Below are 13,778 nucleotides of genomic sequence, written 5' to 3'. Positions count from 1 at the left end.
GGCGATGTCCGCCGAGGGAGAGACCCAGCCTACATTGGCCCAGGAGGCCGCGTCGGGAGAGAGCGAGGTAGTCGCGCCCTTGCTGCCGTCGACGCCGCCGGCGTCGACGACGCCGACGACCAGCGTCACACGGCCACGTGCGATGCTCCGACCCTACGAAATTGTATGGTACGTAGGCGCAATCGTCTCACAGAAGGGTGGCTGGCGTGATTGCCGTCATGGTATTTCTGCATGTAACATCGCAGGTGTTTATTATGTGGCCATACTATCGTTCGACACCGTCGTTTACGTTTGCACAGCTGATGCGCGTCTTGATCCCGCTGAATTTGCTGGGTGCCTACATGTACTATGCGTACTACATGTGCCTGACCTCGGATCCCGGTGGCGTGCCGGTGGACTGGCGCCAGCCTCCAGAGGTGCACTCCGGCTGGAAGCGATACTGCTACAAGTGCCATGCGTACAAACCACCGCGCGCTCATCACTGCCGCGTATGCCGTCGATGTGTACTGCGAATGGATCATCACTGTCCATGGATTGGCAACTGTGTAGGCTACGGCACGTACTTGCACTTTCTCAAGTACACGACAGGTGTCGTGATCGCCATTACGTTCCACTTGACGATGATCACGTTGCGTGTGTTTGACTACTGGAATTTTTATCATGTCATGGTACGTAAGCGTCGGCTCACACATAGCCACGACCTTCCACCATGGAAGCGGTGATGATTGTGCTCAATTATATGCTGGGCATTCCGACGATCGCTCTTGTGACGTTCCTTACGTTGTACCACTACTACCTGCTGGCCACCAATACCACCTCGATCGAGTCCTGGGAAAAGGACCGCGTAGCCCGGCAAATTCGGCGTGGTCAGATTCCCTTCACCCGCTTCCCCTTTGATGTGGGATGCTGGCCCAATATCTGCGCTGTGCTGGGGCCCCATGTCCTCCTATGGCCGTGGCTCCGTCGCTCGCCCGGCGACGGTTTGCACTTTGATGTCTCATCCAAAGACAGCGATGCACAGTATGCATGGCCGCCCCAGGATCCACGTACATACCTTCAACACCGCCGTCGTCGTCACCGTCCCAAGCTCATGTCGCCATTCACGTACGGCGACGAGCAGCTGAATCCCAACTTGCAAGCGTCGCGGCAGGGCCACACACAGCCCCAAGCGCAAGCCCATGCGACCTTACGCCATCGTCCGCCCATGGCAGATGCGGACACCACAGCTGCGATGGACGATGGCTTCTACGACTCGTACTCGAGTGAAGGCGAGAGTGATCACGACTCGGCATCGGAGCATGAGATGGCGGTGCCCTCCGGCACAGTTCGTGTGCGGCGCGGCAGTGAAGGGTTCGAAGTACGTCCACCGCACTACGGCCGAGCCTTGTGGGAGCAGTTCGGCGCCGAGGCGTTCCCAGCAGGTACAGAGCCGCCGCCTGAGTACGACACCTGGACGCCGGAAGAGCAGGCGTGGATGGCCGAGCATGGCGACCGTGAATACGCACATGGCACCTTTGCCGATTACGGTATGCATTCCTATGACAATGACGATAATGACAACGTGCCCCTGGGAGTACTGGCAAGGACTTCGTAGACATTACATAACAGTACAATTTTCATCGCCCATATCGCCCAGCATATTGTTCAGCCCCGCCAGCTCAGATGGCATATCGCCCAGCAACTCTTGCGGCGGCGTGCCGAGGTCCTGGAGATGCGTGACGAGATCTGTAATCTTCTTGCGCGCTTCTGCATCCGAGTCGCTGTACGTCGGCGACTCAAACACCGCGAGAATCTCGCCCATCGTCGCCTGCTGCTCGCCGTACTGCTTGCGTGTCTCCGCATCAAGTTTTTCCGCCTCAGGAGACGCCAAGTACGCGGGGAACCGGCCATGCAAGTCCTTCAGAGGCTCGTACAAGATCTCCTTGTTCATCAAGTCTTCCATCATCTGCGCCAGCATCTTGTTGAGCTCCGGCATCTCGCCATCGCCGCCAGCGCTAGAGAGCGCCTCCAGAACCTGGGCCAAGTCGGAATCGCCATCCAGACCCAGCGAGGCCAGAGGGTTGCTACTGCCAGCGCCCTTGGCGTTCTTCGTCGCAGACTCGTTCGACTGCTTTAGCTTCTCCATCGTCGCCTTCACCGCGTCCTGGAAGCTCTTTTCCCCGCCGTCCGGCACAGTAGGCGCAGGCATATCCTTGTCCATGCTCTCCAAGTTACCGGACAGCATCTTCTCAAACTGTTTCATCAGCTCGTCTTCCGCAATAGGGGCCGAGGCCGCATCCTCTTTGTCGCCACGGCCTTGGGCCTCCGATGGCGGCACAGCAGGGTCTTGAGCCGCTGCCATATGCTTGCCCAGCTGGGCCATGAACGATTCCATGTTCTTGGTCAGTTCTTCCACAAACTCGTCGGAAAGCGGGTCCTCGTCGGCCGCCGCCTCGGCGCTCTCGGTGGCTGCCGCAGGGGCCGACGATGACGTGGACGACGTCGCCGCCGCGTCAGTCGCCGATGCGGCGGCAGAGTCGGTCGCACTCGGCGCAGCCTGCTGGAAATCGTCTAGCACATCTGCATTGTAGTTAGTTTACGCCCAAAGGTGCAAACATACCGTCTAGATCGTCCACATCATCCGCAGTGGGCTTGGGAACACTCATGATGGAAGACGCAGGATGACAGATCGGCGGGTGTGCAATCGCAATATTTTCCGCGCTGCGCTTCGCCCCTCGTGCCCACACACCCACACCGCGTTGCCGCCGCAGGCTGGCGGGGGAGGAAACACGTGTGGAGGAAGAACGGTCGTGCGGCTTTTGCCATGGCAGCCCATGCCTTGCAGGCCTATGTAGCCGAGGCAGGGTCGGCACGCCCGCCGATTGTGCACGTTGACGTGTCAGACGCGGTGCCAGGTACGTATGGAGCGCGCTCACACGACAGCGGGTCGTGGTTTGGTCGCTACATGCACGACAAAGGTACGCGCTCGTTTGTGACTGACAAAAGTGTGGTGACGTGCTGTTGTCCATCCCGCCTCGCGCGCTCCTCAACCCCGTGGCACTGACGCGAGGCCAACGTGTGCCTTGGACACCGGCCAAACGAGGGGACGCGGCGCCAAATCCATCCCCCCTGTCCACCCACCAACTTCTGGCGTTCGTATTGGCGCTCTGGAAGAGCACCATGCGGCGAGCAGAGACGCCTACGACCAAGTACGACGCCTTCTTTGCCTCGCTACCGACCTCTTTTCCTACCGTACCATTGACATGGGACGTGGACAAGCGCACAGATCTGCTAGACGCGCTCCCGCCCTCCGCAGCACATCGACAGACACAGCTACAGCGCCGCTGCTATGCGGACTGGGCACGTGTCGAGGCGTTGGACGATGCGACAGTGGCTTCGATTTGGTCGTGTATCCATACCTCGAGCTTCGTACGTCCTACCTTCGACGAGTTTGTGTGGGGATGGCTGTGTACCAACTCGCGCTGCGTGTACATGGATCTAAACTATGTGCGTCATGAAGACAATTTTACCTTGGCGCCGCTGCTAGATATGGCGAATCATACGGCCCGAACGGAGCTGGAGTGCAAAGTGCGGTACAGTCGGTCAGATGGCTTGGAGTTATGTGCGCCGCGCCAGCCATTGTCGCCCGGCGACGAAGTGTGCATCACGTATGGCCCGCACGGCAATGCTATGCTGCTGGTGGAGTACGGTTTTGTGCTGCCCATGACGCTGCATCCAGAGACGCCATGGCCGGGCAATCCACATAGCGATGTGAGTGTGGACGATATGGTCCTGACCCTGCTGGATGAGCAGGGCGCGATCGGTGCGTGGAAACGAGCGCTCTTGCAGAGCGAGGGGTACTGGGGAGACTACACTTTGCATCCTATGCCGGCGCCCGCGCATCCTTCGCATCGTTTGCGTACAGCGCTGCGGTTGGTATGTATGGATGTACAAGATACGCGCCCACCCCCCCTGGCGTCGGACGACCAGAGCGTGAAAAAGCGCAGGACGCCACGCATCTACACGCGCGACGATGCACAGCGAGCGTGGCGCCTTGTCACGCATGGCGGGCGCGATGCGATCTCGGACGAGAACGAACGGGCTGTGCGGCGCCACGTTCTTACGCTCTGTACGAAGGTGGAGCAGGAGCATCAAAAGCGATGGGCCTCGCTGGAGGGCCAAGAAGGTGAAGCGGTAGAGATGCTTCGTTCCTTGCTACGGGAAGAAAGACAGATTGCCCGGTTAGTCTATGCGAGTGCCGAGCGTGAGGACGCTTGGTAGGGCGAAGAAAGAAGACACGTCACTGGGGCTTCTCCTTCACTTCGGCGGGGAAACGCTTGCGAATCGCACGCACCATTTTGAAGAACCACATGTAATTCAAAACGTTGAGGGATGGAAGTCCAATAGTGTACAGCAACTTGTAGCCGAGGGGCAACGTGCGGTGCGTCGGCGTCCAGATGAGGGTAATGAGCGAGTACGACATGTACACACCCAGCAGCAGACGTACGCCGACATACGTGAGCAACAGCAGCAATGCATTCACAAACTGGATACGCGAGCCTGTCAGATGGAGCTTGTCGAGGAACCAGTGGATATTGAGGAACGGCGTGCTCAGCTCCCAAATCAAAATGCCGAGGCCATCAAACATGAACAAGGGCTTGTACACAAGGATGCAAGCGACCAAGCCCAGCACACCGTGCAGCACAAACGCAAAGCCCTCGTACCGCAGCGAGACAATCACGTCCCATACAAAGTAGCCCAGCGACAGGGCATACATCTGGCCCAACGTGTAGTCGTAGCCCCACAAACGATCAGTGCTCTCGTCGATACCGAGCCAGAAATAGAGCGCCAGGGGCGCGACGACCATCGAGTGTGTGAACGAGACGACATGGATGTCCCATTGCGTCCGGGTACGTGCAGGCATGTTGGCAAATGAACGAGGGAAAAGTTTCGGTGATACTCCATGCGAGAGGAGTTGGACCGACCACCACAGCAGCATAGCCCGAAGAATGCTCACAAGGTGAATAGAGAGGTACGGAAGATCCATGGCCTCCGTGTATGGACGCGCCCATTCGGCGATGGCTGCGCGATTCAGCACACCCATGATTGACACTGGAAGACAGGGAACGGAAAGAGCTGTGGACACCAAGTGGAGGTGGCAGCGGCGGCCTCCAGGCTCCAGGAAGGGAGGACATCATCGATCGCGTCGTTGTCGACCCTGCGGGGAGGCGAAGGCTCATGCACGGAATGCTAAAAAAATATCATCTATAGGAGGTATGGCATAAAAGATGGGTATCGCACATAGCACCCATAGGTGTCATGCCGTCCGAAGTCGAAAAGAAGAGGGGAAAGGGAGGCGACAAGGCTTACTGAACATTAGAGAGAGCGCTAAGCACAGCCTTGAGACCCGCCGAGGTAATGTCAACATCGATACCGACACCCCATACGCCCTTGGGCTTGGACGCACCCTCGGCGTTGCCGTCATCGGCCTTCACCAACTCGACGTAGGAAGCAGCCTGCGAACGCGACTGGCCCTTGTTGGTCGATGCGTCGGTACCGATCGCAAGCATACCAGGGCGTGTAATGGCGTGCTCGGAGTACTCACGCACATTGTACGCCACGCCAAACTGCTTCTCCATCGCATCGAGGATGGCCGAGATGGGACCATTGCCGTGGCCAGTGACCTCCACCACCTCGCCGTTGTGCGCAATCTTTCCGTGGAACGTACGGTGACGCGGCGTGGCCTCGCCCGCCTCGACGGGCTTCTCGTCGTCGTCGTTCGTAAGCTTGAACGAACGCAAAGCAAAGCGGCCCTCGTTCTTACCGTGGCCAGCCACCGGCACATGGTAGGTCTCGCTGAAAGCCTGCGTAATGTCGCCTGGCGTAATCTCCTTGCTCGTCTTGTCAGCGATGGCCTGCACCACCTGATAGAACGCCACCTGGAGACGGCGCGGAAGCTCCACACCCAGCGACTGCGTAAGGAGGTAGGCGATACCGCCCTTGCCACTCTGGCTGTTCACACGGATCACCGCCTCGTAGTCCATACCGAGATCCGCCGGGTCCACAGGCAGGTAGGGCATGTGCCACAGCTTGTCGCCCGAGGCCTGGCGCTTCTCCTGCGAGGCAAAGCCCTTCTTGATTGCATCCTGGTGCGAACCACTGAACGCTGTCATCACCAGCTCACCCGCGTACGGGTGGCGAGGGTGCACAGGGATATCGTTGCAGCTCGTCACCACCTCGACGATCGACGGGAGGTCCGTGAGCACCAGCGGACCAGGCTGCACACCTTGGGTGTACAGGTTGAGAGCGAGCGTGATCAGATCCACGTTGCCGGTACGCTCACCGTTGCCGAACAGGCAGCCTTCGACACGGTCGCCACCGGCCAGCATACCCAGCTCGGCAGCCGCCACACCGGTACCACGGTCGTTGTGCGGGTGCAGCGAAATCGTGATCGCCTCGCGGTCCTTCACGTTGCGGCAGAAGTACTCAATCTGGTCCGCATAGTGGTTCGGCGGGCCCACTTCCACGGTGGCGGGCAGGTTGAAAATGATCGGGTTCTCCTTGGTCGCCAGGCCGTACGCCTCACGCACAGCCTCACACACGCGGATCGCAAAGTCTGGCTCGGTCTGCGTGAACGTCTCAGGGGAGTACTCGTACCGGAACGTCGTGCCACCGTTCTCCGGCTTGCTGTATTCATCAATAAGCTGGCGCACAAGCTTCGTGTGGCGCACAGCGAGGTCCAGCGTGCGGTCCTGGTCGTTGCCGAAAACCACTTCGCGGAACAGAGGCGAGGTGGCGTTGTACATGTGCACGATCACATGCTTCGCGCCCTTGATAGACTCAAAGGTGCGACGGATAAGCTCCTCGCGTGCCGGCATTAGCACCTGAATCCAGACATCGTCAGGGATGTGGCCATTCTCGATGATGCGGCGCACGAAGCCGAAGTCTGTGTCACTAGCCGAGGGGAATGCCACCTCGATTTCCTTGAAGCCACACTCAACAATCTTCTTGAACATGAGCATCTTTTGGTCTTCCGTCATGGGATTGGCCAGGGCTTGGTTGCCATCACGCAAGTCCACCGACGTCCAGATCGGAGCTGTGCGCTGGACCTTGCTGGGCCATTGCCTATCAGACAGATGGATGGGTGTATATCCTTTGTACTTCTCACCGGGGTTCATACTGGCAAGCGAACGTAAGAAAGATCGACCTGCGCTTTCCAGCTTTCAGAAAACCTTCGACGGACTGACTCATCCGCCCGGCTCGTGGGTCGTCGGCCTCGCCCCAAAAGTCACGTGGCGGACAAGTGGCCCTCGTGGGATGACGAGCACGGGCCTTCCTTGACTGGCGATGCATTATTGGCTCAATCGGGGCCGCTAGGTGAGCGCGGGAGAGACGTACAGCGTGAGTTAAGAACGCCGGAGTTAACAGTCTCACGTTGTCCTCATACAATATGGTGTTCACTCCGTCTGAAGTTGACGAAAAAGCGATTGCCACCATCCGTATGTATCGCTGAGGCGTGTGTGTGCAGAGACTAACATGCTGTAGGCACCCTTGCGGCGGATATTGTGGCCAAGGTAGGTAACGCCCAAAGTGGCGTAAACGAAAACAGCCATACTAACTTCGCCAGTCCAAGTCGGGCCACCCAGGTGCCCCCATGGGTCTTGCCCCGCTCGCCCACCTTCTCTGGAGTCGCGTGATTACGTGCGACCCGAAGGACTCGCACTGGCTCAACCGTGACCGCTTCGTCCTCTCGAACGGTCATGCTTGTGCGCTGCAGTACATTATCCTTCACCTGATGGGCTACAACCTTTCGATGGATGATCTCAAGTCGTTCCGCCAGCTGCACTCGCTCACCCCTGGCCACCCGGAGGCCAACCACACGGACGGTATTGAAGTGACCTCCGGTCCTCTTGGCCAGGGCTTTGCCCAGGCTGTGGGTCTGGCCATTGCCCAGAAGAACGCCGCTGCCACTTTCAACAAGGACGACTTCGAGCTGTTCAACAACAATACCTACGTGTTCCTTGGTGACGGCTGTATGCAGGAGGGTGTGTGCTCTGAGGCCGCCTCGCTTGCTGGTCACCTGAAGCTCAACAACCTCGTTGCTTTCTACGACGACAACAAGATCACCATCGACGGTGACACGATCGTGTCGTTCACGGAGGACGTGGCTAAGCGCTTCGAGGCATACGAGTGGAACGTGCTTCACGTGAAGAACGGTGACTCGGACCTGGACGCCATGTACCAGGCCATCGAGAAGGCGCAGGCGGAGAAGGAAAAGCCGACCCTCGTTATCGTGGAGACTACCATTGGTTTCGGTTCGTTGAACCAGGGTAAGGAGAGCACGCACGGCGCGCCGCTCAAGCCGGATGATGTTCGCCAGCTCAAGGAGAAGTTCGGCTTCAACCCTGATGAGACTTTTGTTGTGCCGGACGAGGTGGCGGAGGCCTACGCTTCGTACGCCCAGCGCGGTGCTGAGAAGCACGCTGAGTGGGAGAAGCTCTTCAGCGACTACAAGGCCAAGTACGCCGAGGAGCATGCTGAGATTATGCGCCGTAAGGAGCGCAAGCTACCGGAAGGCTGGGAGAAAGTCTTGCCTGTGTACTCGCCGGAAGACAAGCCTATGGCTACGCGTAAGCTTTCGGAGGCGGTGCTCCAGAAGATCAGTAGTGTGCTGCCCGAGCTGATGGGTGGCTCGGCCGACTTGACAGGCTCGAACCTGACCCGCTGGTCGGAGGCTATTGATTTCCAGCCGCCGTCGCTGAACATCGGTGAGTACAAGGGCCGCTACATCCGCTACGGTGTGCGTGAGCATGCTATGGGTGCGATTATGAACGGTATCTATGCGTACGGTCTGCACATCGCGACGGGTGGTACCTTCTTCAACTTCGTCACCTACGGCTGGGGTGCTCTTCGTCTCTCGGCTCTGTCCAAGTTCCAGACCATTTGGATTGCTACACACGACTCGATCGGTCTTGGTGAGGATGGTCCGACCCACCAGCCAATCGAGGTGGCGGCTGCCTGCCGCTCTCTGCCGAACCTAGACTTCTGGCGCCCGGCTGATGGTAACGAGACATCGGCTGCTTACCTGGTGGCGCTCCAGACGTTCTACCGCCCTTCGGTGCTGGCCTTTTCGCGTCAGAACCTGCCGCAGCTCGAGGGCTCGACCATTGAGAAGGCTGCAAAGGGTGGTTACGTTCTAGTGGAGGAGCAGGACGCTGACCTGACGTTGGTGTCGACCGGGTCGGAGGTCTCGATCTGTCTCAACGCTGTGAAGAAGCTCAAGGAGCAGGGCTTCAAGACCCGTGTTGTTTCGATGCCTTGCTTCAGCGTGTTCGACAGCCAGCCCATTGACTACCGTCTCTCGGTGCTGCCGTCTGGCCACCCCATCCTCTCGGTGGAGGCCTACAGCACGCTGGGCTGGGGCCGCTACTCGCACGTGCACCACGGTCTCGACAAGTTCGGTACGTCGGCGCCGTATGAAGAAGCGTACAAGAACCTCCAGCTCACTGACGTGGACATTGCGGATCGCGCTTTGAAGGTGGTGGACTTCTACAAGAAGCAGGATCAGAGGGTGCTCTCGCCCCTGATTTTCGAAACTATCCTGTAAATGCCGTCCGTAGTCGTCACCGGATAGATCGCTGAACGTCTTTGATAAGCACGTGCATTTTCGCCTTAGCCATCGTAGTGGCCAAGACAATCCATCCCACTTGAGAATATTGGGCCCTTTTTTCCCTATCGCGTAGATTACATAACTCTTCCTATAATCGTTGCTCGCTTGCTGCGGAGCGGACGACATGAGCGTGGAGGTCGAGGAAGGCGAGCTTGACATACCTAGCCACGGCGGGGGCTAGGCTTGAATACAGCCTGCTCCACGGTCTCTGACTCGGACGGCGCGTCAGTGCGTTGCGCTACACGCTCTCTTTCCCGATAGAACGCTGCCTGCCGCATTTCTCGGTCGGCCTGTTGTCTGAGTGCATCCGCATGGTCCATGAGACGCATCGCCTCTTCTTGCTCCTTGGCAGCCTGATCGCGCATCTCTAGTACACGTGCATTATGCCGTACCATCTCGATACGTTCTTTGTCCCTCAGCAGTTCCTAGCTATTAGTTCATACACTCGTCTCACGGGCGTACCTCGATGGTGGGCGGAGTATGGCGCGTATGACGCATCCACGCATCCCACTGAATCGGCATATCCTTTGGATTATAGTCGCTGGGATACTTCCACGAGTTCCATTTTACCACACTGACATAGGTAAGTGGCGACGAAAGCACATACCGTCGTGTCCGATTCGGATCGTTTGCGCCTTGCAAGGATGGCAGCTCATAGTATACGTTGTTCTCCAGATCACGGCCCACAATGTACCGGGCCTTGCCGATACGAAGCACGCGCGATACCGTTTGCCAAATTGACGACGAGGACATAGCCAACGACCAAGGCACGAGGGAGGCCACGGACGTACGTCCAGCCTGCGTCATCATGGAGGTGTGTATTATACACTACAGACTACGCGTCGAGGCGCGTGTCGAGCTACGGCAAGCCGGCGTCGCGCCATGCCGTCCATGACGCGGGCCCCTCTGAAGTGACGCGGCGTACAGCAATGTTCTCTTTCTGTGCGCCAAAGTACCCCTGGTCCGCCCATGCGCAGAGATCTGCCTGGGAAAAAGGGCCAAACACCTTGGTCTCTGGATCCACGCTCGTGCCTTGCGCCTTGGCCGCCTGGGCCAAGTAGGAAGGCGTCCATTTGTATTCCCACTGCTCCTGTGGTATTGGTGCAGGCAACTCCTCGGTATCCGACTCGTCTACTCGTGGCCTCGCTGGATCCCACTCGTCCGGCACGATCTTGGCACGGCGTACCATACGTACGAGGCCTTCGTACACTTCATCGTAGATATTCATCTGACCAAACGACGACATAAGCACACTGCTGATGTGTGTAAACTGATCAAACGAAGCTTGGGCCTCCTGACCATGGGCGCCCGTCTTTTTAGCGTTCGTAGCTTCTTTGCCCAAGCGCTGCAACGTGTCCAATACGGTCTCGCCTGGCTGCATATGCAAAGCAAGCGACTTCATAGCATGCTCCATCGTAGGGAATTCGGATTCTTCTTGTTGCTGCCGGGCCTGCTCTGCCTGCTCGCGTCGTCGCTGCGCCTCGCTCGCGGCCTTGATCGTTTTCTTATTGTACTGACCCTCCAGCCAGCGGTCGTTCTGCGAGAACTGATCGCGAGCGTTACGAATATAGTTGCCATCCTCATCGAACTGGCCACTTGCCATCTCCGCCTTCATGTTGAACTTCTCAATACGGTACCCCATACCACGCTTGTTAACACTGGACGCGCCGTCCCCAGGCGATCCTGGCGGCGTCCGCTCTGCCTCGGCATTGGCATCCCGGAACTGTGTACTCTTCAAAGACTGCTCAAATTCGTATTCAGGGTCCTCTTCATGATCGATTTCGTCATCCTCATCGTCGTCCATCTGTGTCCGCGCACCAAATTCCTGGCCGTCAATTTCTGAGAGCTTGAGGAAGCGTGGTTCTTTGGACGACGTGGCCTCTGTCTCCGTGGGCTCGGAATCACCAAACATATCATCGTCTTCGTCATCTTTCTTCTCGCCTTCTTTCCATTGCTGGCGGTGCGACGTGCTAGGCTCCTCATCTGAGTCTTCAGAGTCGTAGCCTTCTGTCATGACACGTCCACGGCGTGTTTTGGCTTGGCGGGCGGCCTGCTCTTCCAAGCCTAGATCACCGTCGGCATCCTCCCCCACACCAGCATGCACATGCGCGCGCTTCCCTGAAGCACTTGTGGGCGCCCAGCTGGCTTTGCGCTTCATGGAGGGACAAGAGAGGCGTGTCGCGTTGGTGGCCGCTGTTCCTCCACATGCGCCGTCGACTGGCTTCGACAGGCTGCGTTGCGTTTTTCTCCAGACCCTGTCGTCATGGCGGGGGAGGCAGTGCGTCGTATTCAGCTGCCGCCGCATTCGGAATACCGCATTGAACTGGATGCTGGCGAATCTATAGCTCTTCGATTCTGCCCGAATCCTATTTCCGGCCACTATGGCGATGCTGAGGTCTTTGGCGCGCCATTGATCGCAGGTGCCCAAGAGCGTTGGTACACGTTTGGCAACGAAGCCAAGTTTGCTATTTCGTCCTGGGGTGGTGCCGACATTGAAATCGCTGGCACAGCGTCCACAGAGTACATGGCAGATGAGCCATCGCACACGTATACCTACCGCGCCAATCTTCATTTGAATCTGGAACGTGCACGTATTCGAGCACGCGAGCAATTGCGTACCGATAGCCAGCTGCAAAAGCAATTGCATGACATGGATGTTTCTACACGCACGACGCCGCCATCGTACGAGGAGTCTGCAGCTGTACCTGGACACGAGTGGTACCAAGCGGCTGGCCAAGGGCCGCGTGTTATGGTCGTGGGGCCTGAAAGTGCAGGCAAGACGAGTCTTGTTACGTTTTTGGCCAACTATGCGCTTCGATCACCTATCCTGGCCAGTGTCGAAGAGGGGGCCGAAGCTGCGCGTCGGCTCTCGGAGAACCAACAAAACGAAGGCGATGAATCGGACGACGAGGCGACGCGCGCCGAAGGGTCGAAGCATGAGAAGATCAGTGAGGTTACCGGCTGGTGGCCCATGATTGTCTCGCTTGATCCTGCTGAAGGAGCTGTGCCTGTGCCTGGCTGCATCAGCGCAATTCCCCTTATGCCGACGCCTACCAACTGCCTTCCGTCTCCTTCGCCCGCTCTTCCATATGGTGTGACGCCACAAACCACCGGCTCGTTGCCCCCGAGCGTTTCCACCGTACACAGTGTGATGCCACTTACGCTTTGGATGGGGAAGCAAAATGTGCGGGACAATGAGCGTCATTCCCGCCGTGTGATCGACTGGCTGGCGTTCCATGTGGAAAAGCGTATGATCAAGGATCTGCGTGCTCGTATGTCTGGTCTTTTGATTGATATGCCTGGTACGATTACCGCCGATGGCCGAACGCGCTACGACTTCATCCGGTACTGTGCGCGGGCCTTTAAAGTGGATACCATCGTCGTTGTAGGCCATGAGAAGCTGAACTTGGAGCTCTCGCGGATCTATGCCAGCGACACGAGCGGCCAAGCGCCGCAGATTGTCAAGATTCCTCGCTCGGGCGGCGCTGTGGACGTGGATGAAGTGTACAAGCAAAAACTTGTCGATCTGCAAATCCGATCGTACTTTTACGGCATGTCGTCTCCCAGCAAAGAGACAGCGGCAGCCGACGACGAGGCGTCTGGTACGCAGCCTGCCTTCCAAGCCGTGATGAGCGAGCCACTGGGTGGTGTACCTACCCTGAACCCATACTCCAGCACGATTCCGCTGGATCTATTGCAGGTATTCCGTATCGGCCAGGACCGCGTAGCGCCGTCGTCGGCGTTGCCTATTGGCGCAGAGCGGGCCTTGTCAGAGCTGCAGGTGGTGAAGCTTGATCCAACAAACAACTCCAGCGACTTATCCTCCCTTTTGCACTCGGTATTGGCGCTTATTGAGCCGCCGCCACGCAAAGAGCCAGTCTCGGACGACGAACCCGATGCTATGTACGACGACGACGAGCTTCTTGGCTCGACGCTTACGGGCTTTGTTCATGTGTACGTATGTCTCTTCTCACACGCAGTTCGGAACTCGATTCCAATCGCAAGAAGCTCACGGTGCTCTCGCCCAAGCCGGGCAAGCTCCCTTCCATCACGGCCTTAATTGGCGTACGTACACAGCGCGTGGCAGAGATACTGACCAAGACAGAACCTGCACTGGCAGGACACATGA

At 58.0% G+C, this 13,778-nt stretch overlaps 9 protein-coding genes across 9 annotated transcripts; 4 read left to right on the top strand and 5 right to left on the bottom strand.

Moving 5' to 3' along the window:
- Positions 1-4: 4 nt before the first annotated feature.
- Positions 5-1,497, top strand: Malapachy_16210 (hypothetical protein; the record flags this gene model as incomplete). Its single annotated transcript, XM_018136125.1, has 4 exons — positions 5-168; positions 197-668; positions 695-1,440; positions 1,464-1,497. 4 exons carry the CDS (start codon positions 5-7, stop codon positions 1,495-1,497), a joined length of 1,416 nt encoding a protein of 471 aa, XP_017990740.1.
- Positions 1,498-1,597: 100 nt separating this feature from the next.
- On the bottom strand, positions 1,598-2,645 carry Malapachy_1680 (peroxisome related protein; the record flags this gene model as incomplete). The annotated part of the gene is made up of 2 exons (XM_018136182.1): positions 1,598-2,559; positions 2,600-2,645. The coding sequence occupies 2 exons, from the start codon at positions 2,643-2,645 to the stop codon at positions 1,598-1,600; spliced, it is 1,008 nt and encodes a 335-aa protein (XP_017990693.1).
- Positions 2,646-2,803: 158 nt separating this feature from the next.
- Malapachy_1692 (set domain-containing protein) lies at positions 2,804-4,260 on the top strand (the record flags this gene model as incomplete). The annotated part of the gene is made up of 3 exons (XM_018136193.1): positions 2,804-2,894; positions 2,923-2,957; positions 2,986-4,260. The coding sequence occupies 3 exons, from the start codon at positions 2,804-2,806 to the stop codon at positions 4,258-4,260; spliced, it is 1,401 nt and encodes a 466-aa protein (XP_017990722.1).
- A 19-nt stretch (positions 4,261-4,279) lies between these two features.
- Malapachy_1682 (hypothetical protein) lies at positions 4,280-5,083 on the bottom strand (the record flags this gene model as incomplete). The annotated part of the gene is made up of 1 exon (XM_018136184.1): positions 4,280-5,083. The coding sequence occupies one exon, from the start codon at positions 5,081-5,083 to the stop codon at positions 4,280-4,282; it is 804 nt and encodes a 267-aa protein (XP_017990746.1).
- Positions 5,084-5,345: 262 nt separating this feature from the next.
- Positions 5,346-7,157, bottom strand: Malapachy_1623 (2-isopropylmalate synthase; the record flags this gene model as incomplete). The annotated part of the gene is made up of 1 exon (XM_018136127.1): positions 5,346-7,157. One exon carries the CDS (start codon positions 7,155-7,157, stop codon positions 5,346-5,348), a length of 1,812 nt encoding a protein of 603 aa, XP_017990673.1.
- Positions 7,158-7,429: 272 nt separating this feature from the next.
- Malapachy_1643 (transketolase) lies at positions 7,430-9,586 on the top strand (the record flags this gene model as incomplete). Its single annotated transcript, XM_018136146.1, has 3 exons — positions 7,430-7,478; positions 7,525-7,553; positions 7,607-9,586. 3 exons carry the CDS (start codon positions 7,430-7,432, stop codon positions 9,584-9,586), a joined length of 2,058 nt encoding a protein of 685 aa, XP_017990906.1.
- A 224-nt stretch (positions 9,587-9,810) lies between these two features.
- On the bottom strand, positions 9,811-10,456 carry Malapachy_1684 (hypothetical protein; the record flags this gene model as incomplete). The annotated part of the gene is made up of 3 exons (XM_018136186.1): positions 9,811-10,074; positions 10,112-10,223; positions 10,257-10,456. The coding sequence occupies 3 exons, from the start codon at positions 10,454-10,456 to the stop codon at positions 9,811-9,813; spliced, it is 576 nt and encodes a 191-aa protein (XP_017990696.1).
- A 52-nt stretch (positions 10,457-10,508) lies between these two features.
- On the bottom strand, positions 10,509-11,807 carry Malapachy_1677 (lin1-like protein; the record flags this gene model as incomplete). Its single annotated transcript, XM_018136179.1, has 1 exon — positions 10,509-11,807. One exon carries the CDS (start codon positions 11,805-11,807, stop codon positions 10,509-10,511), a length of 1,299 nt encoding a protein of 432 aa, XP_017990725.1.
- A 105-nt stretch (positions 11,808-11,912) lies between these two features.
- Malapachy_1657 (pre-mrna cleavage complex ii protein clp1) lies at positions 11,913-13,778 on the top strand (the record flags this gene model as incomplete). Its single annotated transcript, XM_018136160.1, has 3 exons — positions 11,913-13,603; positions 13,630-13,714; positions 13,755-13,778. 3 exons carry the CDS (start codon positions 11,913-11,915, stop codon positions 13,776-13,778), a joined length of 1,800 nt encoding a protein of 599 aa, XP_017990824.1.

The sequence above is a fragment of the Malassezia pachydermatis genome (assembly GCF_001278385.1).
Source record: "Malassezia pachydermatis strain CBS 1879 chromosome Unknown scaffold7, whole genome shotgun sequence".
Taxonomy (NCBI): domain Eukaryota; kingdom Fungi; phylum Basidiomycota; class Malasseziomycetes; order Malasseziales; family Malasseziaceae; genus Malassezia; species Malassezia pachydermatis.
Note: the sequence above shows the minus strand (reverse complement) of the source record. Positions and strands in the feature narration are given on the sequence as shown.